Source organism: Aphelocoma coerulescens, chromosome 1A (genome assembly GCF_041296385.1).
Source record: "Aphelocoma coerulescens isolate FSJ_1873_10779 chromosome 1A, UR_Acoe_1.0, whole genome shotgun sequence".
In the NCBI taxonomy this organism is placed as follows: Eukaryota; Metazoa; Chordata; class Aves; order Passeriformes; family Corvidae; genus Aphelocoma; species Aphelocoma coerulescens.
The window spans coordinates 46892262-46915392 of NC_091014.1; the positions used below are offsets into that span (position 1 = coordinate 46892262).

At 41.2% G+C, this 23131-nt stretch overlaps 1 protein-coding gene across 2 annotated transcripts in view; it reads left to right on the forward strand.

Annotated features, from left to right (window-relative positions):
• Positions 1 to 1087: 1087 nt before the first annotated feature.
• The window catches only part of ELK3 (ETS transcription factor ELK3), a 36080-nt gene continuing 14036 nt past the window's right edge, over positions 1088 to 23131 (forward strand). Inside the window, exons 1-2 of one of the 2 annotated variants that reach the window (XM_069000477.1) lie at positions 1088 to 1514; positions 18855 to 19063. In XM_069000477.1, coding sequence (XP_068856578.1) covers positions 18857 to 19063 — 207 coding nt within the window. In that variant the 5' untranslated portion in view covers positions 1088 to 1514; positions 18855 to 18856. Of the gene's footprint in view, positions 1515 to 18854; positions 19064 to 20473; positions 20521 to 23131 lie in introns of those variants that run through there. The other variant, XM_069000484.1, reaches the window with a different exon arrangement.

A 23131-nucleotide genomic window follows, 5' to 3' on the forward strand; every position in this document is an offset into this window, starting at 1 on the left:
TCAGTGCTCATCAAAAACATTCTGAACTGCAGTTACAGTGCTGGAATGATAAATCTCATTACTATTAAAAGAAATAGCAGCATTGACTTTGAAGTATTATGCCTTGAATGTCACTGATGTTCTAGGCAAACAGAAGATAATGTCACGCACTCTGAAAATTTCCAAATAAAGTTAGAAATGCTGATATATGAGACACAAGAAAAGACAAAATTGATGTAAACTTCAAATACTGGAAATGTGTCCCTTTTAATAAATCCAAACCAACAGCTTAGATCTGAGGTCTACAGCTTGAAGGTCAAAACCTAAATCTCAATCAGCAAACTACCACTGGTTGACTCTTGAGACAGGACGTAGAGCTGCAAGATCCAGCTTGTATTTGATGATTTGCAATAGGAAAAGGGGTAATAATTTTAAACTAAAAGAGGATAGATTCAGACTGGATATAAGGAAAACATTTTTGATAATGACAGAGGTAAGGCACTGGCACAGGTTTGCCCAGGCAGGTAGAGGTGCTCCGTCCCTGAAAACATTCAAGGTCAGGTTAGAGCAGTAGCTCTGAGCAACCTGGTCAAGTCGATGATGTCCCTGCTCATTGCAAAGGAGGTGGACAGGATGATCTTTAAAGGTCCCTTCCAAACCAAATCAAACCATTTAATGATTCTACGATTTGAGTGCTCCTTGATTTTTAACATGTTATTTCCCTTGATTTAAGTTGTTGCACCGTGTTGCATTGCACTTGTACTTTGCTGTCCATGTAAGGTTCAGCTCGGGAAGGTGGCCAGCGAGTGTCCAGTGAGCTACTGCACCCCACCAGCCCCTTAGCCCCCAATGAGCCCAGCCAGAGGTGCCCAAGGCTCCCCTCCACAGTGACCTCAGTCCCAGCATGGTGGGACAAAGGCGGCCATCTCTCCAGGGGCCAAAGGCCGTCACCATCCTCCGGGATGGCGAAGCACCGCTCGTAAGGTGTTCATAAGCATCTCTCCAGTGTCTCACGGGGAAACACGGGGATATTTTGGCCCAAGCAGCTGGGGCGGCCGGCGGGAAGCTCCTCCCCAGGGGTGTAGCACAGGAAGGGGTGGCGGTCGGGGGAGCCGGGGAGCTCCCTGCGAGCCGTCGGAGTCCCCGCTGTCCGCTTTACTATGCGTGTGTCTTGTGTTACAGCCATGCTGCACATCGGCGGCCAGAGCGAGGGGCGCGGGGAGGAAAAGGCTGTTTACACAGACTGCAAACCGCCCGGGGAATAGTGCGGGAGAGGAAGTGAGCCGGGCCGCTGTCTGACTGCCCCGGCTTCCTGCTCGCTCCCTCACACGGGCAGGCGCTCACACACACACACACACACACACACACACACCGACCCAAGGGGAAAAAAAAAGAAGAAAGGGAAAACAAAATCAGGATCTCATTACTAGAGCAACAGAGCGCCTGCAGAAGACTGTCAGCATGGAGAACCAGGGAATTTTACTCAGCTCCCTCTAGACTACCAGGAGAGAGCGGAGAAGTCCCTCAGCCGCTGGGTAGGTACAAGTGCTGCTGCGCCCGCCCCGGGTCCCGCAAAGTTTCGGGGGGCTGCGGGCAGGGGAAGGGGAGGCCGGCGGCTGCTGCAGGGCCGCGCTCCGCTCGCTGGTGGGGCGGCAGCGGGGACAGCGCGGGGCAGCCCGCGGGAGGGAGGTGAGGCTGCCGGGCACCGCGGGGAGGGGGCTCGCAGCCCCGCACGGGGCCGGGGAGCCCAGGGGTCCTGCCCCGGGGTCGGGCCCGGCCAGCGCGGCGGTAACGAGGCAGGGGGCGGTGGTCGGGGGAGCAGGATGCCGGAGGAGGCTCCCGCCGCCGTAGGGGCCCCCCGCCCCGGTGGAGGGTTTCCCCGGGGGCCCTGCTGTCCCCCGGGAGCTGCGAGTGCAGGTGAGGGGACGGACCGTGTGTATGTGTGGGCGGGGGGGACACGGGAGAAGGAGCCGGGGCGTGAGGAGGGGCAGGGCCGGGAAGGAGGGGCCGGGGGTCGCGGGGAACCCGGGGACCCCGCGCCGCCCCGCAGCCCCTCGGCGGTGCCGGAGCGTATGGTGCTCCCCCCTCCCCGCCGGTGCCCGCTGGCAGTGCCGTGGGGCTGCCCCCTCCCAGCGGCATCCCGGGCACGGCGCTCGGGGCGGCGGGGGCCGCCCGGTGCCTGTCAGGGCGGCGGGGGCGCCGCGGGGTCCCCGGCGGCGCTGCGAGGCCGAGCGGGGCCGGGGAGGGCGCGGGGGGAGGGAAGGGAAAGCTCCTGCAGAAACTGCAGAAGGGGCTTTAAAAAGGAAAAAAGAAAAAAAAAAAAAGTGTCGGGAGAGTTTCTGGCTTGTCTGGAAACAGCAAGACTAATTGCCATGCGCTTCCGGTTTGAAACTGGCAGCAGACAACATCTTGAAAATGAGTCACTGCAGCTCACAAAGAAACTCTGTGGTTTTCTCCCTCTCAGGTTTATGTATTTGCTCCTTTTTACAGTTTCCTTTGTAGTCTTCAGCCTTCTCCCCGGACCTCCCCCCACCCGCTTTTCTTAGCCGCCCCCAGACCCCTTGGCCGACGTGGATAGTTTCCACGACCAACTGAAGAAAAGAAAAACACAAAAAATGTTTGTAAGGGAAGGGAAAAAAAAAAAAAAAAGAAAGAGAAAGGGAGAGAAAGTGGAGAGTTGTTGTTGGATCTGGCTTTGCTGAAGGTTAGAGGGACTCTGATGCTGCAGGGGGAAAAAGTTCCCTGAATTTTCCACTGGCTGCAGGAAGAGAGCCCATTTAGTCATGGCTAAGTAATGTCTGCACACACACCAACTAATCTCATTAGGAGTTTCCGTTCCCTAACACAGGAGGGTTTTGTGAAGCCCTGTCAGCCTTTCTAACGTTGCAGTTGAAAGGGAGACAAGTTACATCTTTATTTACTTAGGAGTGTAGTGCTATGACAATTTATATAATGTAGCATCTTTTAGGTCATGAGGACTCCAAAAGTCAATCGCTGCGTTTCATTTCAAGCAGAAAGTCGTGATTCATCTCGTATTTTGCTCATAAAGACTTTTCAATCATTTCAGATTAATTTATGCATAAATATTTCCATAGGGTGAAGCATAGAAATGGGGTAGCAGAAGTCTGTGTTATGATAAACATGTTCTGTGCATGTCTGACAGTTGCATGTATTTGCAAAGTTAGAGGACTTTTGTGCCAAGATACTGAGATGATGGCCATATTTGAAAAATATATTCATGCGCATAGCCTTCCTGTATTGATGCTTTTCATATCTAGATTTCAAGTGATTTTGTACATACCAGTTTTGATTTAGTGGTTTGTGTAATTATTTCATGATGATTTGCTTTCATAGTGGTCATGAAAGAAATCTATTTTCAGAACTGAAAGATTTTTGCCGTGCCCCACCAATCTTTAAATTAGAAGTTAAAAACTTTTTGCAAAAGTCTGGATTAAACAAAGAAAATGGATTCTTGCTTGCAAGTGAATTTTAGCTAAAGGAAATGTCAATAAATGTGAATAAAATGGTATGCAATAGGAAATAACACTTAGCTACCTACTTGAATTACTATGTGATAGCATTAAACTGGCAAACATTATGCGAAAAAATAGTGCTTGCAGTATACCACGTGTTTACCTCTGAGGATCTGCAGTGTTTCCTGCACTTCCTATGTCCAAGTGACACAGAAAAGTTCTTCATTAACATCACTTTACAGAGGACTTCTATTAGTGGATTAGTGACACAATCTCCAGACACAGATGCCTCTTGATTTTCTAGCCGGGCAGTGAAGAATTTTTAGAATAGTGTACAAACCAGACAATGCCTAATCTCTGTCTCAATCAAATGCAGTCATCAGGAAGCCAGAGATTCTTTTTCAGTTTTGGACGTTTACTTCTTTTGTGAAATTCTTAAGTTTTAAAGAAAGAAGTGCATTTCTGGACATAGTATTCAAAAACCTGTTGATTATGTTATGGAGCTGTTAGTGTGGTGTGCAACACCAAAACCTGCTGAAGAGTGTTTCCTGGCTCTTACTGTCTCTCTTTGAAATACGGACATTAAATTGTTCACTTACTCCATTAAATATTGCTGGAATTTCAGTGTGCTGTCTGCTGATCAGAGTAGATGAAGCACATACATTCATACGTACATACACATATATATATATGTAGTCTATCCACACTATAAGAATTTGTATGTTGTGTTCATTTGACGTAAGTGTAAAACATCCTGATGTCCTCAGGAAGACAGATGCAGTAGTAGTGTACTTTGTGTTGTGTGTTCTGTAAATTTGAAAGACTGAATGAGAAGTAATACATAGATGTGTTAAAGATAGAACGGTTCTGTCTGGAATAAAAAAAAATCCAAATATCATATAATGCATGTTAGTTTCCACTCAAAAAATAAAAAAGTATTAAAGGTGCTTTTATTGTAAATATGATTTTATTCTTCACCTGCCCAAAAATGTGTTAGGAATATATATTGTCTTCTAAGAGTTATCATCATTGCTTACATCTTGATTTTTCCAAATCAGCTGCGTGAGTTGTTCCTAAAAAGAAAAAACCCACAGGCTTACATCCTTTCTGATATCACCGACTCCACCTAGATGCAACAGCTGAAATAAGCAACTCAGTCTCAGGGGAGAAACTCAGCTACAGCCTTCCTCGTAACTGTTTATAACACCACACACGGACACTTTTATGTAGAAACAAAAGTGCATTTTGTTTTAGTCATTAGCCATTCTCAGTGCTTACTGATTCACAGTGGTTCTTTGCTCCTGTTACTTAATGTTATTTCATTAAACTTAAGTCATGGAAAGAAATCAAGTCTATCACTCCAAAGACTGAAGTATTTCCTTTTTGTTGTGCAGAAAGTCCAGTTATGTAAACTTTACCTTCTTGTTGTAATGCCCATCTTGGGGTGGGGGTATTCTTATGACAGAGTTATTTGTAGGGGCAAGTATTTTTGGTCAAGTGAACACAAATATTGATCAAAAACTGGTTCTGCAAGACTTAGCACAGAATGAAAGTCAGTTTTCAGGTTCACCAAGGTGCATGGAGCTTGTTGCTTGCTCTGAGGCTCATATGTTTACATGTAGGAAGGTAGCTATACCTAATACAGACATGGAGGTCCATCAGCTGTACGGAAAATACAAAGCTTAGCCTTGGGAATGCAATCATGTGACAACATGTTGCTTCAGAAGAAATAAATAGGTACCAAAATAAACAGACATTTGGCCACTAAAGGGAGCATGGAATACGAGTGGGAGCACCAACACATAGTTACTTGTGATGCATGTATTTATAAAAAAGGATTTTAATTAGTATGTTTTGGTGACGTCCTGTAAAATTTGTAAGTTCATGTAGTTACCATTATCTCTCTGAGTGGTTCTCTGTCACAATGCTAAATAATCTAAGAAAGAGAAGAACTGATAAATTAGCTGGTTCTTTCCATAAAGATATAGCAGGCTGCACTCATTAGTGCAATTGAGGTGATTTATCAGCCTGTGGCTTGCTTCTGGTGGAGGTGGCTCCAGTGCACGGTGCGCCTGGACGCTGCTGCTGGAATCCATTTTGGAGCTGTGACACTGATTATAGGACAGTTATCCTGGGCCAGTTTCAAAGAGCACTGCTGGTTTTGAGCTGCAGTCTGTGCTTGGTAACCACACCCAATGGCTCATGCCACGGGCTGTCACTGACGGGCCTGTGAAAGTCCTGTTGCGCCGTGTATCCTTGGATTGATTCACCGCGGCTTTCTCCTTGGTGTTTCCCACAATAGGGAATGTCATAGCCTTGAATCATTAGACACATGTTTACTTCATCTGTGGCTTGTTAAATGAATCAATGGGTATTCTGGAGGCTGTTGAGAGCCCTTGAAAGACCGAATATGTCTGTTCTCATGTTGAAGTATTTTGTTGAATAATGAATGATTAAGGATTCAGTCATGATTTTGAGGAGAATGTCAAGGTGTAGGCACAGGAAGTCCAGCTCACTGCACCACAAAATACCAGGCTGGATGGATGGAAACAAAGCAGATGAAGTACAAAGTGCCTCTCATTTGTGCACTTAACAAAAAGAAATTAATCTTTGTCCTTAAAACTTTCTTTAATGCATTGTGATTTTATGTGCCAGTAATTATATCAGATTTCAGGTTCTTAAGGGTCTCTTGTTAAGAGTGGATTTTAATTCAAAAGCTCTTTGAAGGAGACTTGCTTTTCTAAAAGCAAGAACTAGAGAAAACACCTGCCAATAAACATTGATACAAGAATATCATAAAGGCATTACTTGCCAGCTAAATCAATGCCAGTTAATACCTGTATAGTCAATTCTGCATTTTAAATTTTTTATGAATACTGTTGTAGGTTTTTTGCACTACCAAAATGTACCCTGGAGCTGTCGATCTGTTTGATAGGTGCAGTTCATGGGCAGTATCTCACATTATAATGGACAACTAAATATTTAAGTAACATTTTAAAGTTATATTGGAGTGTAAGAACATAGGAGGCCAATTTTGCCATGTGCTAGGCAGGTACAACTCAGCTGAAAATGATACTTCTTTTTACTGTAGGAGAGTTACAGTTCTCAACACCATGTCTGATTTTGGGCAGCTTGCTCAAGTAGCATTGCTGTGATTATCTGGAGCAATGGGGTTTGTCCTTCTCCTATCTGTGGATCCATCATTATTTCTGAGCAGTTGTGCCTACAGCAGTAGTGCTGCAGTGCTTCTGCCTTGCTGTCAGGAGAAAGGTCCATTGACCCCCACGTGCATTGGCCAAGTGTTGAAAACTGTTCAGCTATATGATGACAGTTATGGACATGACACCTATGGACTTCTAAGATAAATATCAATCAACTATGTAAAGAAAGGTTTTTGAAGACTATAGCATGTGATCTGTCTACATCTGAGCAGTTAGGCACAGCTCAGGATCTTCAGGAGAAGAGTCTCTGTAGGAAGCCGCAAACTTACTTTGTTTTGATCTTTTAAAGCACTTAGGCATGTATTTACTTTCGAGTGTGTCAGCACTTCTCTTAATGCATGGAGACTAGCTGCATGTTGAACGTAGCTAAGGCACTGCAGTAGCTCCTGCTTGCTCTGTGGAAGGGTCCTCCTAGTCTTCCATAGCTTTGCTGTAAATTTTGCGGTGTCAGGGTGTACTGAGTGTGTGAATGATACTGCCCCTTCCATGGCTTCCCCCAGACCCATTTCAGAGAGTCATTTCAACCACGTCTGTGTCTTACCAATTTACTGCCCAATATTTGAAGATTCAGAAGATAACTTGGATGATCTTTGCAAATACCAGTTTACTACGTTATTATATTTTGGTTCTTGTGCAAACAATCCTGTCTTAGATTTTGAGCTTTAAAGTATACAATTTCCTTATCTTGTGGATCCTAACTTGAAGATCATTTGAAGTACTATGAGGGGAAAACTCGTGTCTTACACATTGCCTTTTAGTTTTCACTGTTATTTAATTATGTAATGAATAATATGTAATTTTTATGATTATTACCAATCATTCAAAATTGGTAAAAGATTTCTAGGCTCTAACCTAAGTATTAAGTCCCATTAATACAATTTTACAAGATGGGTCTTTTTCTGAAAACATTAGTGAACAAGCAAAGATGTTTGTGTTAAACATGCTTTTGCAGTTGTACACATAAGAGTAGACTTGGATTATATCCTTCATCTAAAGAACCTAAATGTTTTTAATCAAATGTCTTCCTATAAGTTTCCCATCCTCATTTTGCAACACAGCTGATAGTTCATCTGGAAAACAGATTTCTATTCCACATCCATTTGCCTTTAATGTGGTGACAGCACCTCTTTACTGTGTCTCTGTATATTTCTTCTTTTTTGTTGTTGTTTTTTTAATGAAAATTGATCAGATGTATTTCAGTTTAGGCTTTTTGAGAAGGATGCTAATGTCTGTTATTGTTTTTAAATGTTTATATTGCGGTAATGTTGAGTGGCCTTTGCTGTATCAAGTCAGAATACGGCACAAACAAAAAGTTTATAGACTGAAGTACCACCATTATCTCTTCCTAGCAATTAACAGTAATTCATGTGAAGAAATAATCTTTAAAAAGCATTTAGAAAATAAGAACGAATTACTTTTGCAGCTGATTTAGTGAAATCTGGAGAAAGTTGACTACCTTCAGAGAATTTCTTCCATGCTACACTAACATAGCTGAGATGGGAATGTGGGTTTAGGTTCTGGATATAGACCTCTGTGAAGTCTGGTGACTCAGAGCAGACTCAGAGCAAGTGGTGTGTGTGGTTAGTTTAGCAAACTGCGAGTGTGGAATAGAGCTGGTATAGGAAGTATGACTGTAGCACTCCTTCAGTGCTGCCACTTCAGTGCTGGAGCTCTGTGATAAAAACCCTTACAAAACAGAGCAGTTTGATTCCCTGGGAGCAGGGAACAATAATGCTGACTGTGCAGTCTCATCCAAGTTGAGGAGAGGAAAGAGAGTCTTTGCATTTTATTTAAATGTGTCATTTTTTTACAGGATTCAGCATACAAGTCAAAAGAGTGGCTGTTACGTAATCCTGAGCAGCAGAGACATTCACAAACCAGTTGGTGTATTGATGTCACTTCTAAACATGTGCAATCTGAGCACTTTGTGTACAGCAAAGTTTGCTGTAATCATTGAAATAGTGTCTCATTTGTCTCTCATTCATAGTTTGCAGCAGCTGTGGGAATTAGTTTAAGCACACAGGCCACAGTACAGGAGAGTGACAATCAGATCTTCTCCTGGCTGAAATCTCATGTATTCCATGATGCATTCTGTGGGGTATTCCAGTGTTTAATGAAGAATGCTAGGTGAAATGTGTAGGTGTGATCTGCAGGTCCTTGTTGGTGTAGTAGGCAAATGAATAATGTCAGAAGGTAAAAATCTTTTAATTGGGCTTTGGTTTAGCTTAGTGCATGATTAACACACATATCAGAACTTTGATTAGCACTGAGAAAGAAGAATACCAGATCTTTGAGATTTTTACATGTAAGAGTGATTCTTAATTTATGTTTTTACTATGAGATAATAAAAATACAGACCTTGACTAGTGCTGTGCCTAGGTGCTTATTTTTTATGGCTAAGGAACTTATACTCTGTATTGTGCTACAAGAACTACTGCAATAGAGCCAATGTTTTGGGAACAAACTGTCCAGGTAAAATGATTCCATATTTGTAGGTTACCATCTGCTGAATTGTGTTATACCATTTTTGGTATAATGCTATAACTGATTCCCCTTGCAACATGACAATATGCAGGTAAGCCTGAATGTTAATAGTTCAATGGCTCATCTTGCTAATCCAGCAAATTCTGAAAATTTTGTTTGCATAGTAAGGCAAGTCTGATTACCAGTCTAAGCTGTGATGGTCTTGCTGTGCTTCAGGTTTCATGAAAATTGCCAGCAACCTTGGTTTTCTTTAACAGAACTCCAAGGACTGTTTCCTGTCCTTTTGGCCAGGTTCCTCTCTGTTCACACTATGAAAGAGACCTGCTTTTTTATCTGAGTTTTAGTCTAGGAAAAATCAACGGCAAGGGGAATATTAGTTTAAACATCTGGATATGAAATGTATTAAAGCAGCATTTGAGGCAGCAGATAGTAATAGTATACCATTTGACATATTAGAGCCACTGCACAACTTACAAAGCATTTGGTATGTTGTTGCAAAATTGAAAATTTTAATACTTCATTTAAAGAAGAGAGTACAGATGAAGCATTTACATCTGGGAGTAATCATCACCTGATATATCAAGTAAACTTTTAGAATAGCCACTGTTCCTGGAGGTTGGAACCTCTGCCCTCTTCAGCTCTGGGAACATCAGAAGTTTTATATAGGACGGTCAGGTAATCATGATCTGCGTCCTACTGATGCCAACAAAAATATAAGAGAAAGTCATATGGGGAAAATAAACATATAGCACTGGCTTTGAAAGCAGGAGTCCCTCAGATTGCAGCGTAGCGTGTTGCCAGCATGCCACAGATGTGCACCACATGAGCAGACAGAAAGCAGTGTGAGGAGTCTGCACTCATTTTATGTCTGTCCCAAGGTGAAGGGTTGGAGCCATTACAGATTTATGTAGTTTTATTTATGGCTAGCTTTAGAAATAATTGAGCAGGTTATTTTTTAAGCCTTCACAGGGAAGCAACTAGCCATTTCCCCTCCTGCTAAGGGCTTTTACTCCAGTGGGATTAAAACGGTTTCTTGAACTGCATCCTTACAGAAAATGTGAAAACACTCGTGTTGTAAAGGCAATGTCATCACACCTCTGCTTGGCAGGCAACCAGTCCTTTGTTGTATTAGTTTGGAGATTGCAGAACTTTCTTCCCATGGACATCTGTCTCCACTTTTATTTGACTTAGGTAGAAAAATTAAAAACTGCAAACACTGTATTACCAAACGTATCTACTTGCAGCATTACTGGACATATGTGTGAGTGCTTTCTTCTCTGCAGTGGAACTCGATGTTATCCCTTAATATTTTGCAAGATTGTGCTACTGTCTCTTTTGTGTTGCTCTTAATCACAGGAGTCTATTTATTTTTTTTACGTGCTGGGTCATAACAGTGGGTATTCTTGCTTGAGAAGGAGACCTTGTAAATTTTTACTGTAAATAATCTTTGCAATTAGAATTTAAAGTAAAAAGATGACTGTTAGGCAGGAGTAGCAGAGTAGTCATACCTTGTATGCCTCTGTTAAGTACGTCGGCCAGCAAAACACTGTGTTTTTTCGGCACATCCTTAAACCAGTCTGGTTTTGTGGCAATATTACTGTAGTTTTGCAGTAAATCGGAACTTGTGCTCTGGGGCACCCTGTAGCTTTTTCTAATGTTTCCACTGGGTGGTGCTGCAGGAATTCCCTTTTTTTTTTTTTTTTTTTTTTTTTTTTTTTTCACTTGAATCTGCATTTCCCAGAAAGACGCCTCTAAAATATAATAGGAGGAAGTCCTGATTTAGAAAGTTTTTGCAGTTTCAACACAATGGAAGGACTTGGAGGATGCTCTGACAGGAAGTGTCCTGGTTGCTGGATGTGGAAAAACTACCAGCATACTGTATCATACACACAGTTGGTTCCCTAAAGTGTCCTGGGTATGGATTGCACCACTAGTTTGATTTATTACCTTGAATAGAGAAAGTTCTGCATCAAATGAAACAAGGTATATTTACACACGTAGTTGAGAGCTTATTTTTTCAAGCCCAATTAAATTAGCAGTAAGATCTCCTTTGATGAATATTTGAAAACTTTCTGAGTAAACAAATTGATATTTGTTTTTCCTCCTTTCTGGCAGAATCACTAACTCCTCAGCAACCACATCCTATTTATCACCCTTGAAGCATCTCTGTTGAGAAATAAAGTGTTAGGACTGACTCAGCCTTTTCTTTCAAATAGTTCTGAGCAAACATTTGGGAAGATTTGGCAATTGTCATTAACCTCTCATGATATACTCATAGTTACACAGATGAATTTTCAGTGAAAAATGTTGTGGCTGACTGATTTTTTAATTATTTTAGGAAAGCTCCTTTTGTTGATTGACGCTCTTGCTTCTGTAATTAAATGCAAAACAAGTGTACTTCAATTATTTATGGAAACTAAAATGTGAAATAGAAAAATAGTACTAGAGGATTTATAAGCTCTTCAACATTTCATATGGACATTCACTTTAGAACTATGTTTAGGATGTATATAGACACTGCCTTATTCCATATTTTTCACTATATATACTCTTTGATATTTTATATAGCATGAAATTTATATATGGATTTGTTTTGGTAATTTTCAACAAGAGTTTTTTTAAAAAACTCATATAACTGTTTATTTTCTAAGTAAGTATTAATAGCCTTTAAAATTAATTAAGTAAAAATCTCCATTTCTAGTATTGAGAAATGGTGGTTAAAAAAAAATGGCAAAACAGTCACATTCTTGCACATGGTATTGCAGCAGTCATCTCAAGGGTTAAAATGAACCTGAGACACTTAGAAAAATAAAACCAGAGCTGCTATTACAAACTGGGACAGATGTAGGAGGCCAGGTTTCCTGTGGCCCATTTTCCAGTTTCCTGGCTGCAACCTGCAGAAATAAAGGAAGCCAAATGCTAACGTGAATGAGAAACTAACAATGCCCCACATCACGCTGCTCAGAGAAATGTGCTGGACAGAATTAGGATACAAAAGCAGAAAATGGACATACAAAAAATGTACACATGTTTTCCAGAGTAGTTGAAATGGTAAAAAAGGCATCTGTTACTGAGAAATGCTGTGTGCTTGCAAGAGCACACACGTGCCTGTAAGGGAAATGGAAGTGGAGGTGTGTGCCCGCTGTGATGGGGCATACAAAAAGGAGCTGAATCTTTTGCAGCTGCTTTGGCTACAGAAGGAATCAGCAGTTTCTTCATATGCTAAGGGAAATTCATTTCCCTGTCCTGACTCAGCCTCTTAATCCTTTTCATGTACATGTCTGATCACCATCTTTTTGTGACTAGCTATATGGCTTAATGCTGGCTAACACCTTTTATGTCTTCCTGATTTAATTGATCTCCAGCTGTTTTTTTTCAGCCTCTGGGCACCCCAGTCAGTTTGTCCCACTCAGCTGTTCCTCCTCTGCCCCAAGTCCCATGACCTGGTTTATAGCTCAGGCTCCCAGATGTTGTTCCTCTGCAGACCTCTAAAGTAAAAGGGACTGGTTTTGATCCTAGTGCCTGGAGGGATTCCTAGTTTTAGCCTTCAGAACTTGTTCATGTTGATTGTCCAGGATCAGCAGTTTATCTCTATTTTAGAAAGGCTCTAGGGGAGCTAACATGGAGAAAAAAATCTAAGTAGGAAACCTGGACTACTTTGGAGAGCAGAGCTATGTTACAGCTGTAACATAGTTGTATGGAAACTAAGGAGCTCTACAGAAGTTCTCAATTGCTACAGAGCTGCTTTCCAGCTTTTTGCCTTTTTCATTTGGGTTTTCCTATCCAAGAGTCCTACAAAACTTAATGCTTCAAAGACTATCCTGCTTATTTCACAGTTCATGTCATAAATCTTTCCAATACTGAGATTTTACTTAGCTAGATTTGTCTCTGAGCCTCCTGGTTTTCTCCTGCTTGGATTTAAGATGCCTTGCTTATTTGTTTTATTTTGACCAGCAGATTAATAACTGTATTTTTGTATTTTAATGCCAGTTTACTGACTGCCATTTTAGCACGTGGAATTTCATAAGTATTTTCTTGGTAATAAAAACAAAGCCTATGCAGCTCATCAGCACATATATTATCACATCTTAACTATTTCTAGTGTAACTTGAATGATGTTTTCATAGTGTTTTTTCATGCTGGTTGAAGCCAGTCTTCATATGCTAAAGGGAGAGAGAATGTTTGGCATGGAGGTCCCTTGCCTAAGTGAAGAATTTGGGTAGCCCCTTTACAGGAAAATCATCTCTCAGATGGGACACTTTGCCCTATGGATGTCTCTGTCCATTTCCATTATCCTTCTCAGGGTGATCTTACGGTGTTGACTCTGCTGCTGCTCCAAGTTTAGGCATTTCTGTTAGTTCCTCAGTTTGGTTGAAATAGGAGCAGAATTATCAGCACAGGTACTCTGATTTGCCACCTTCTGGCATCAGACCTAAACTTAAAATTTGGTGTGTGGAGAGCATGTTACGTCACACTGATCATGCAGTTGCTAAGGGTTTGTATGGGGGGAAGCACATTGCAAGGAATGTAAATTGCTAATGCAGATGGTGTTAGTGTGGTTCCATGTCACAGCTGCCAGAGAAATGGATTTTCAGAAAACTCAGTCCTCAAAATATGATTTTGCTGTCTAACACAGCATTTCCAAGTATAATTCCTTCTAACTATGCCCATGATTATTTGCATCAGTGGTAGTGGAACTAATCACAAAGTAAAATTACTTGGCTATCTAGGTCAGGTCAAACTAGCAAATTTTGTTTCATGGCTTAGAAAGCATCTTTGACTGTCAAATGCATTGAATAATTTTTTAAAAAATGGTAAGATGGCAAAATCAGATATGTCAGAGTTAATGAATTAAAAAATCAACTCTTGTCTATATGAATTTCAATAAGGCTCTCCATGACATAGGATATATATTTCTAACATAGGTTCTGTTTCTCATTCTGTCCAATTGATGAGTGTTTTTTAAACACTCATTGATAAGGGTTTTTTTAAAACTATTTTTTCTGCTAATCCATGTAATTCAGTATGTGGTTCCATGTGTTATTTATTGCCCTGCATTCAAATCTTGTACTGAGAACAGAAGTAAGAGGAATAGTTTTTATTACTATGTAATATTAATAAAGAGTTGAATGAAATGTGGTCACTGTAGGAAGTGACTACATCCTAACAACCCTTTCTGTCAAAGTAAGGCAAGACACTGAATTCCCTTTGAGTCAGTAAAAATTCAAAAGAATTAGAAAATACATAAATGAAATATAATGTTTTCTTGACGATCTCCCACTCCTCACAGTCATAATTTATTATGACTTCTAATACAGCTACCAGATTTTTGGTTGAATTACATGTCCTGTAATAAATCCAGTACATCTGTCACAATTCTCTTGCTTGACCACTCAAATGAGGCACAAGTTAAGCCCTAGTAAACTGTGTGGCCATTCTGTCTTCCCAAGGGGACAGTTATTGCCTTGTGGAACCCCAAATGGTTCCCACAGAGAAAGGCAGGTTAATACTTCTATTGGCCTGTTTGGAAATTAAATATTTTGTATCAGTTAAAAAATCCTGTCACTGTAGGATCTTAAATTTTTAACTGTTGTTGTGGGCAGAATGGGAATTTGCCATGGGCAGAATGGGAGCTTCAGACAAAGTTTATTAGAGAAGCCTTCCCACTGAGTCACGGCATGCAGAAGGGACCCCTTTGCTTTACAAACACCTTCTCAGAGAGGAGTCCAGGCACAGCATCCTGCTACAACTATTCCCCTGCAAATCACATTTTACAGAATGGAAATGAGGTTAACACCAGTTTACCAAATTCAAGGAATCTGAGATTTTACTAAACCGTATATGCTTAGAACAAGGGTTCTGTTATAGGTAGTTACAGGTGTGAATAGTCAGTGCAACTCAGACCTGAACACCTCAAGTGTGGTGATTAGAACAGTAGAACCATACAATTAATGATCAGCTGAAAAGGTAATTAGCATGATTTGCCTCATGTAGGGATCATACATACAGTTGCTGTACCAGCAATATGGGAAGCTTTATACAGGAACTCGGTGGCAGATGGAGGGATGAAGCACAATGCAGCACTGAGCTGTTTTAATCTCATTTCTGTAGGGGCAGACTTGGGTCATACCTGTAGAAGATTTATGCATGTACCAACAGAGCACATTGACACTGAATTCTGAGGTACACAGGTGTTGGGAAATAGAATTATTGGGATCAATAAAAGACCTGTAGCAAGAGCCTGCAAGCAAAAGGCCTGTGTGAGAAAAACTCTCCATGAGAAAATTCTTGTGTGAGAAAAGGCCTGGGGAACAAAGAGGGAGTTTGAAGACTTGCAGGTGTCCAGGTAAGACCCGGAGAAGGGAGGTAAACTTTGAATTCTTTTAATCATAACATAACTAGTAAAAGCTTGCCAATGTAAGTCCAATTAGGTAGAAGTAGAAATGCGCTTTGATAAGTTTTAAGCCACTTAGGAGTTAACAAGCTGGTATACTATATGAGTGCCTCTAGATTGCTAATAAACGGAGTTTTGCTCTTATCAACCACATTGGCTTTGGACTGCATATTCCTCCCCCCGCCGGAGTCGCCGGGCCCCTTCTCCTTTTTACAATTCCAACACACAGGTCCTTTATAAAAGCCTGTTCAGAGCCACATGCTTGGAGAGTTGATGGTCAGGCAAGACAGGGTTGTGAGGAGCTGCCTAAATGTAATCCCAGCACAGCCATCTGCCCTGGATCCATCACCTGAAGTGACCCCCAGAGATTATCCATGCATCTCAGCTGGAATAACTGAGCCACTTCCAGAAAGGTGGCAGTAACCTTTCATGTAATAACCTGATGGGAGTCACCTCTCCTTACTCGCTGGCATGGACGGTTTGTGGAGTGAGTATTCCTGTCAGATTCTCTTGCCCAGGCTTGTGCTGTTCATGCATTTTACATTATGCCTATGGCTGAGTCACCATGAACACCACACTCAGTAGATAAAATGGAATCCAAAACTGTTTACATTTTACAGATGATAAGCATCAGAAAACAGGTTCATAATGGAAAGCGTAGTACAAAGTTAGCTGGAGATTACCCTGTGAGAGTTCATGGGCAGAGGTGAATGGGGATGGAGCAGGCTGCAACAAAATGTTCTTCGCTTTTAGTTCAGTTCCACCTAACCTCTCTGAAGAGTCACAATGGCTGATCTTGTAGTTTAAGATCTGGATGAGAGAATTGTATCTGTGAGGTATTACACTGTTTTGGGTGATGATAATGGTGGTGAAGTTTGTATTGGTACTTCTATAATTCTCATCCATCTTTACTTTCCTCAGCTGAAGTTCTCCTTACAGGTCTTTGTAGCATGGGACACATTTTAGTACAATTTTGAAGCAAGGTATTTGCAAGTTACTTAAAATTTTCCAGAGCAACAAAAGTTCTGTTTGTGATTTCTTGTTAGGAAGAGTTGTATGATGCAAGTTGAAATTATGCAGGGTATGGCTGCAAAATATGTGATATACAGAAAATAGGATTATTTAAGAGGAATATGATTGTATATAAATACGCCTTTTTAGCAAAGTAAATTGCAAAACTTACAAGTATTAGAAAGTGTATATATATATATGATGTGTATCTGTATATTTATTATACCAGATTAATAGGGACACTTTATTATCTATGAAGTTATAGATAAATAATCTGTTAAAGATGCTAATACCTGCACAGAGGGTGTAGTTTAAAGGAACTTTTAAAGGCTGTAAAGCGAGTAACTGTCAGGTATATTTAATTCTAGCTATGAATTTTTTTCTTGCCTTATGCTGTGTGGGAAAGGATTTGTATCAAAATGCAATGAAGTAAATGCAAACCTTTGAAAGTGCCCAACCATCCATATGGGGAGTTCTGTTTCCAGGATCCCTAACAGTCCTAGGAGCCTCAAATGACCTCTGAAAGTGCTGCGTCGTTATGGTATCACTCAGCTGGGTGTCAGTGGTTTTGTCTTTGTCATTCAGACGGGACTCTCAGTTAATTAGAGAAATGAAGATTTTGAAGAGATAGTAGAACCATCATTAATTCTGCCGACCCTTGTTTGGACAGTGTACTTAGAAATTATTTGGACCAAAACATAGTTCCAAATCCTGTTTTTCCGTAAAACTGTTGACAGTGTTCTCTAGTATCATTAAGTTGCTTTACACTAGTGAAGCTCGTGCAATTTATTTTTCTTTATACTCGTGAACCTTATGCACGGTGATTTCCTTCATGCTGGGGCAGAGCTGAAGAGGCAGCTGTTCCCGCAGCCGTCTGCTGTTCCGTTCGTTCCCTGCCGTGGATAGCTGGAAGTCTTGTGCCCTCTTGTGGTACGCACATCCAGGGAAGCGTCAGGCAGCAAGCCTGGCTTCCTCTCCGTGTCATCTGCTAGGGCACAAACAACAATATATTGGGAAACAAAATGAACAAGGGCGCTAAAAATCGTGAGCTTGTCTAGATAAAGACAAAAATATCCATTGTTTCATGCAGAGAGGTAAGTCAGGTAATAATTAGCCCCATTAGCACCATAGTCAATTAATCAATACCAGCAATAAATCTGTGTGACATAACATACCCAAGTTAAGAATCAGAAGAGGCCAAGAAAAAAATAATTTGATCCAGTGTTAGCATGATAAATCTGGAATGTTTTTGAAAGTGGTGAAAATTTCATTTTCTGATTCTGTAGTTTAAAAGGTCAACTTTAGCTGCATCTTCATGAAAATGATAAGTTTTTAGCAGTGATAATGCTCCCAATTTTTAAGTTGTGTATATACCTGTGCTGAGTTAGAATACAGCCAGCCTTTAGTTTATCCTTTTATTGCAGTACCTGAACAAATGGTTTGTTCTAGGGAGGGCTCAGTAGCACAGGCAGTTAGCAGAAGAAAAAGATATTCAAACAACCTTTAGCAGAGAAAAAAAAAACCTCAAACAACCTCAGATGTGAGACTCAGGCACTGTTAAAAATATTTCTAATTCTCAGTAGTACATATGATAATGAAAGAAAAGAGAGTTCAGGGTAAACATCACTTATTTTACTGTGCTTAAGTGTACTGAACTTCCAGCTTTTCTAAAAAATAAAGAATATCTTTGAACTATTTGAATTGACAGGCAGAATCAGCAAGAGTAATTTCAGGTCCTGGAAAAAACAAAATAGGCAAAGGCTGTATGGTGGTGGGAGGGGGAAGGGATGTGGCTTCTGGTCCTCTAATCAAAGGCAATTGCTCTGGTCTTCCCTCGTCCCCCCCCTTTTCACAGTGACATATCTAAAGAAGCCCAGTATAATCCTCCTGGGAAAAACAGCAGTAAACAGCAGGATTTTAATATAATTTCAGTGGATAGTTATATAAGTCCTTTCCCCGCCCTTATGTGTTCCTTTGTAGAGTGATTGCTTACACTGAATGGAAGACGCCAACTGGTGGCGACCTCGTACAATGTGAACTATGTGGGCAGTGCTTTTCTAAATACTTCCTCTATTTTGTGTGTCCTTCAGAAAACAGCAGTGGGAAAAATACTGAAAAAGCAGTGGAAGACCTGTAGGTCTTGTGCTTGTTTGGTTGTAAGTGATGTGGTAGCTTCCTTTTCTCAATTACGTAGGATGACTCCTGCACAGAGCTTATTACTGAAATGAACGTTGGGTGGAACACTTGCTCCCAAATGTTTTTCACACTGTTGCTCTCCTTTGTCCCTTGTAGGTATGGAGAGTGCAATCACACTGTGGCAGTTCCTTTTGCAGTTGCTGCTAGACCAGAAACACGAGCACCTCATTTGCTGGACGTCTAATGATGGCGAATTCAAGCTACTCAAGGCAGAAGAAGTGGCTAAGCTGTGGGGACTCAGAAAAAACAAAACTAATATGAATTATGACAAGCTGAGCCGAGCGCTCAGATACTATTATGACAAGGTAAATTTTGTTATTCTCATGCAGACTAATAAAATAGAAATGATACCAGTTAATATTTCTCCTCTGTGTGGAAGCTATTCAAAAGTTCCTCTAACTAGTCAAGATACTAGAAGGAAAAGATTGTAGAACACAAATACACAAATATTGTAGAACACAAATCTTGCATATTCACATTTCTCAATTTTAGACTCCAGTAAATTCAAGGAGTTTCCAAATTGTTTCTGCACCCTTTTTTGGATGAATATTATATTGTTTTTACTAATCGATATTAAATCTTTTCAGGATTAGCTCTCTTTAAATTGATATTTTTCAATAGACTATCTAAATTCCAAGTTATTAGGTTTTACTATTTCCTATATTCTTTAAGATTAAATATTAATAACAAAGACTGTTACAGATTTTGTATATTAAAAAGGAAAACTTCATAGCCATGCTTAGTACCCTGTTCTCATCTTGATTTTCAGAAAAGGGGGTGAGATGGGATTATACAGTGAGTAATGACAGTGTTCAGCAGTTAGGGCATGTTTGCTGCCTGCACAAGGCAGAGGAGAGTAGATATTTTTTCTGGACTGACTTAAGAGTACTGTTGTCATGTATTATTTGTAGTGCAGTAATTCTTGCAGGGCACAGTGGGGCTGAGCCTATGCTGTCAATCTAACACCACGATCAAAAAACACGTTGACTGCAAATTAACAATGAACAATTTGATGACTCACAAGGACTCCTTCTCCTGAAAAAATTTTTTCGTTTCAGATTTAGAGCTGTAAGTGTTTTGTCCACTAGAAGTCAGATTTTCCCACTTCACGTGTTTCCAAGGTGGCCTGATTGAGAAGGCACAAAAGGATTTGGCGAGGACAGTGCAGTGGCTGTTCCGAGCAGCTGGTGTGATGAATCCCCTTCACTAAGTGCTAAAAAGACTTCTGCTCAGCATGGGGAAGCTTGCTTCATTATATGACTCCAACCCCTCTGGTTATAAACTTGACTGGGATCAATGGAGACAGAGTGCCTGCTGGTGCATGAGCAGCACAGCCAGGCAGAGCCCTAATATGTAGTTAGTGACTGAACAGACATTGCTTAAAAACAAGGAATAAGATGTTTGTAGCACTTGTGCTTTGAGCTCTCTCTGATCTCTTTGATGTAATGGAATATAATGGCTCCTTACCTCAGACTCTCTTGTTTCTTTTATCCCTTTACCTTTTTTTTTAAACCCCTGTTCTGTTTTCGGTTCCCCTGCTCCAGTACACACACACACCTTTGTCATCTGTTGTGTCTCAAGTATCATCTGCCAGAGTGGCTGTACAATTTCTTCACCAGGGCTCTGGCTGAGGTGGCTGCTTGCTGTTTGTAGAGATGGTCTTCTGTCTGACAGTTTTACCTAAGTGTGGCACAAAGATTTTGGCCATTTTTCAGGCATTCTGCAGTCCAGTGGAGGTTGGAGCTCCTAGATGGAAAGAAGAGTAAGTTCTTTCTTCGCCATGTATTGCAATCAGGGTTTGCACCCCAACCCAGACCTGTGGCTATTCCTATTTAAGTTGAAAGAGTAACTCCTTTACAACAAAAGAGTGGGAGCTTCTCATTCTGTGAGTATAGTGTTTTGTGTCCTGTAGGTTCCCAGACAGGGGAGAAAGGTGGATTACTGGGAGAGTGCAAAGGGACAGAGCAACCTGCTGCAGGTTTTAAAGTGTGAAAGATAATGGCATAAGATAGCAGATAGTGAGTCCTTGTAGACTGGCAGTGGGTTCAGTCCTAAATGCCTTCTCTGCCTTCAGTTCAGTCTATACTGCATAGCACAGAAAGGAAGAGGAGGAAAGGCTCCCCTTACACTCTTCCTTCCCCCGTGCAGAACAAAAGGGGAAGGACTGGGGAGGTGAAAGAGCTGAGGTAGCCTTAAGGAGCCTTCTAAGATCCTTGTCCTCTCTCTACTTGTGTGCAGTGATGGATGTGTTGGCAGCTGTGGGTGTTGGGGCAAATGGGATGCACACTGAACAAATGGGACAAACATTGAGCTGCAGATGGGGGAGTGGCAGCAGGAAAGATGAAGCCGAACTCTGGACAAGACTTCATTTGCATTGTGGAATTATTGATAGGAATTTCTCTACCTATAACCTAAGTGATCTGGCAGCATATGAGTTTGAGACAGGGGTCAGTGATTTTTTAGAAATTATGGTAGCACATGGGCTGGACCTTCCTTTTTTGGACTGCCCTCTGCTCTTACTGCATACAGCCGACACTGAACTAATGTTTCGTGGTCTATCTTTGAAATTATTCACCATGGAGAAATAAAACCTGATCGCTGGATAAATGGGGGTTTATGAGCTCTGCCTTTTGCTTGGGGGAAACACTAGCTTGTTAAAATTCATCATCTGATTCATCTGAACTTAAAAGTAAATTAATTCCAGTATTGGAGAAAAATAACACAATTAGGACAAGTTCCTTAGCCTGGCTTTGAAAGCTAGCATGACATGCTGCTGAGGCTGATGGCTAGATTTATGTTAAATTCACATAAAAAGCACCCCAGGAAATGTAGAGTATGGCATGTCTTGATTGTAATTTGCTACCATGATTATAGATGCTAAAGGTTTGTAGATAATCTGAAGACCCCATTTCCTGTTTCATTTGTTCCCCAAATTCCTCCCCCTGCTCCCCCCTCTTATTTTTATTTAATGCACTTCCCCTATTGCCTCAACAGAGCAGCGGCACAAATGACAGATAGCACTGAGGAAAGGCATCCTGCACCCTACCTACAGCTTGTGTCCGTCCTGTCACACACTTCTGCCGGTCCAAAAATCTCTTGTAATGCTTTCAGGCAAGGAAATGCTTTGGCACTATTCCCACACAGAGCACTTTAGCTTGAAGTAAAATACCTTTAAAAGTAAGGTTAATAAGTTTCTTTTTTTTTCTCAAGTTGCCCAGTTATTTTGTTTTTCCGGTAGCTGTAATGGAACATATCTTTTAGAAGTCACCAGGGGTTTCAAGACTACTGAAAGTCCCTGTGAATATTTCAAGATGACACCACAAGAGAGAAGCTAGTGAGTTTTCCCATGAGGGTTTTTCTTTTTGAGGAAAGGAGAGTGAATCCAGGGAATTACATGCAGATACTGACAGTAATAGGATGTAGCAATTGTGGAAGTCAAGTCCTCAGAAGTTAGGAAATACAAGAGTCAAAGTTCCCTGGATAACCCTAATGTTTGCATGAGTTATGTTGCATCTTTAATTACACAGTCACATTCTGTTGTAATGAGCAGCTATTCAGTATTTTTGCATCCTCTCTGAACAGTATGTGAGCCCAGGCTTTACTCAGTGAGTGCTATTCAGTCGGTTTCAGGTTTAGTTTCAGTTAATGGCTGCCCACTTGTTTAGATGGCTTGGCAGTGGTATTAAAATAATATGGGCTGCTTTGTGCTTATTGCAGTGTGGGGGACAGGGCTTCTCAGGTGCTCTCAGGATTCAGAGGTTCCAGCGCATTCACTCCCCTCCCATAACAGGTCAAACCCAGTAACCTGGTTACTGCTTCCTACTTTTAATGTTCAAGTGTAGGTGGCAGCATGGAAAAATTGTTTTGGGCAAGGGTCCTTTGCTTGGGTGCTTACAGACCTTCAGGGCATAAAGTGATAATGAAAACTATTATTTTGCTTTCGGGAAGGTCTTCTCTTAAGATACCTCAGGGGAAATAGAATCCTACAATGAAACAATAGTAGTGTGATTGTGCTGGAGTCAACTAGACATTTTGTAGTGGTGCAGGTAAGAGGTGTTCCAAGGAAATACTTTAAGGAGCATTAGAAAGTACCTTTATAGGAAACTGGGAGGAGCTTCATCCAAAAGTGATTTGTGGAAGTCAAGAAAGTGCTTGGCTGAACTGGCATAAGTGGTTATATAGTGATATCCATATGGAAAGATGGGAGTAAAGAATTTGATTCTCAGTAAGAGGTGATGGGTAGAGGAGAAAAACCAAGAACACCTGCCTCAAAAAGAGACATAAAATAGTTCATGTTTGATGTGAGAGGAAAGGGATGTCCAGTGAACTGCAGTAGAGAGAGCAGAGAACCTGGTCATAGGTGCCAGCCAGAG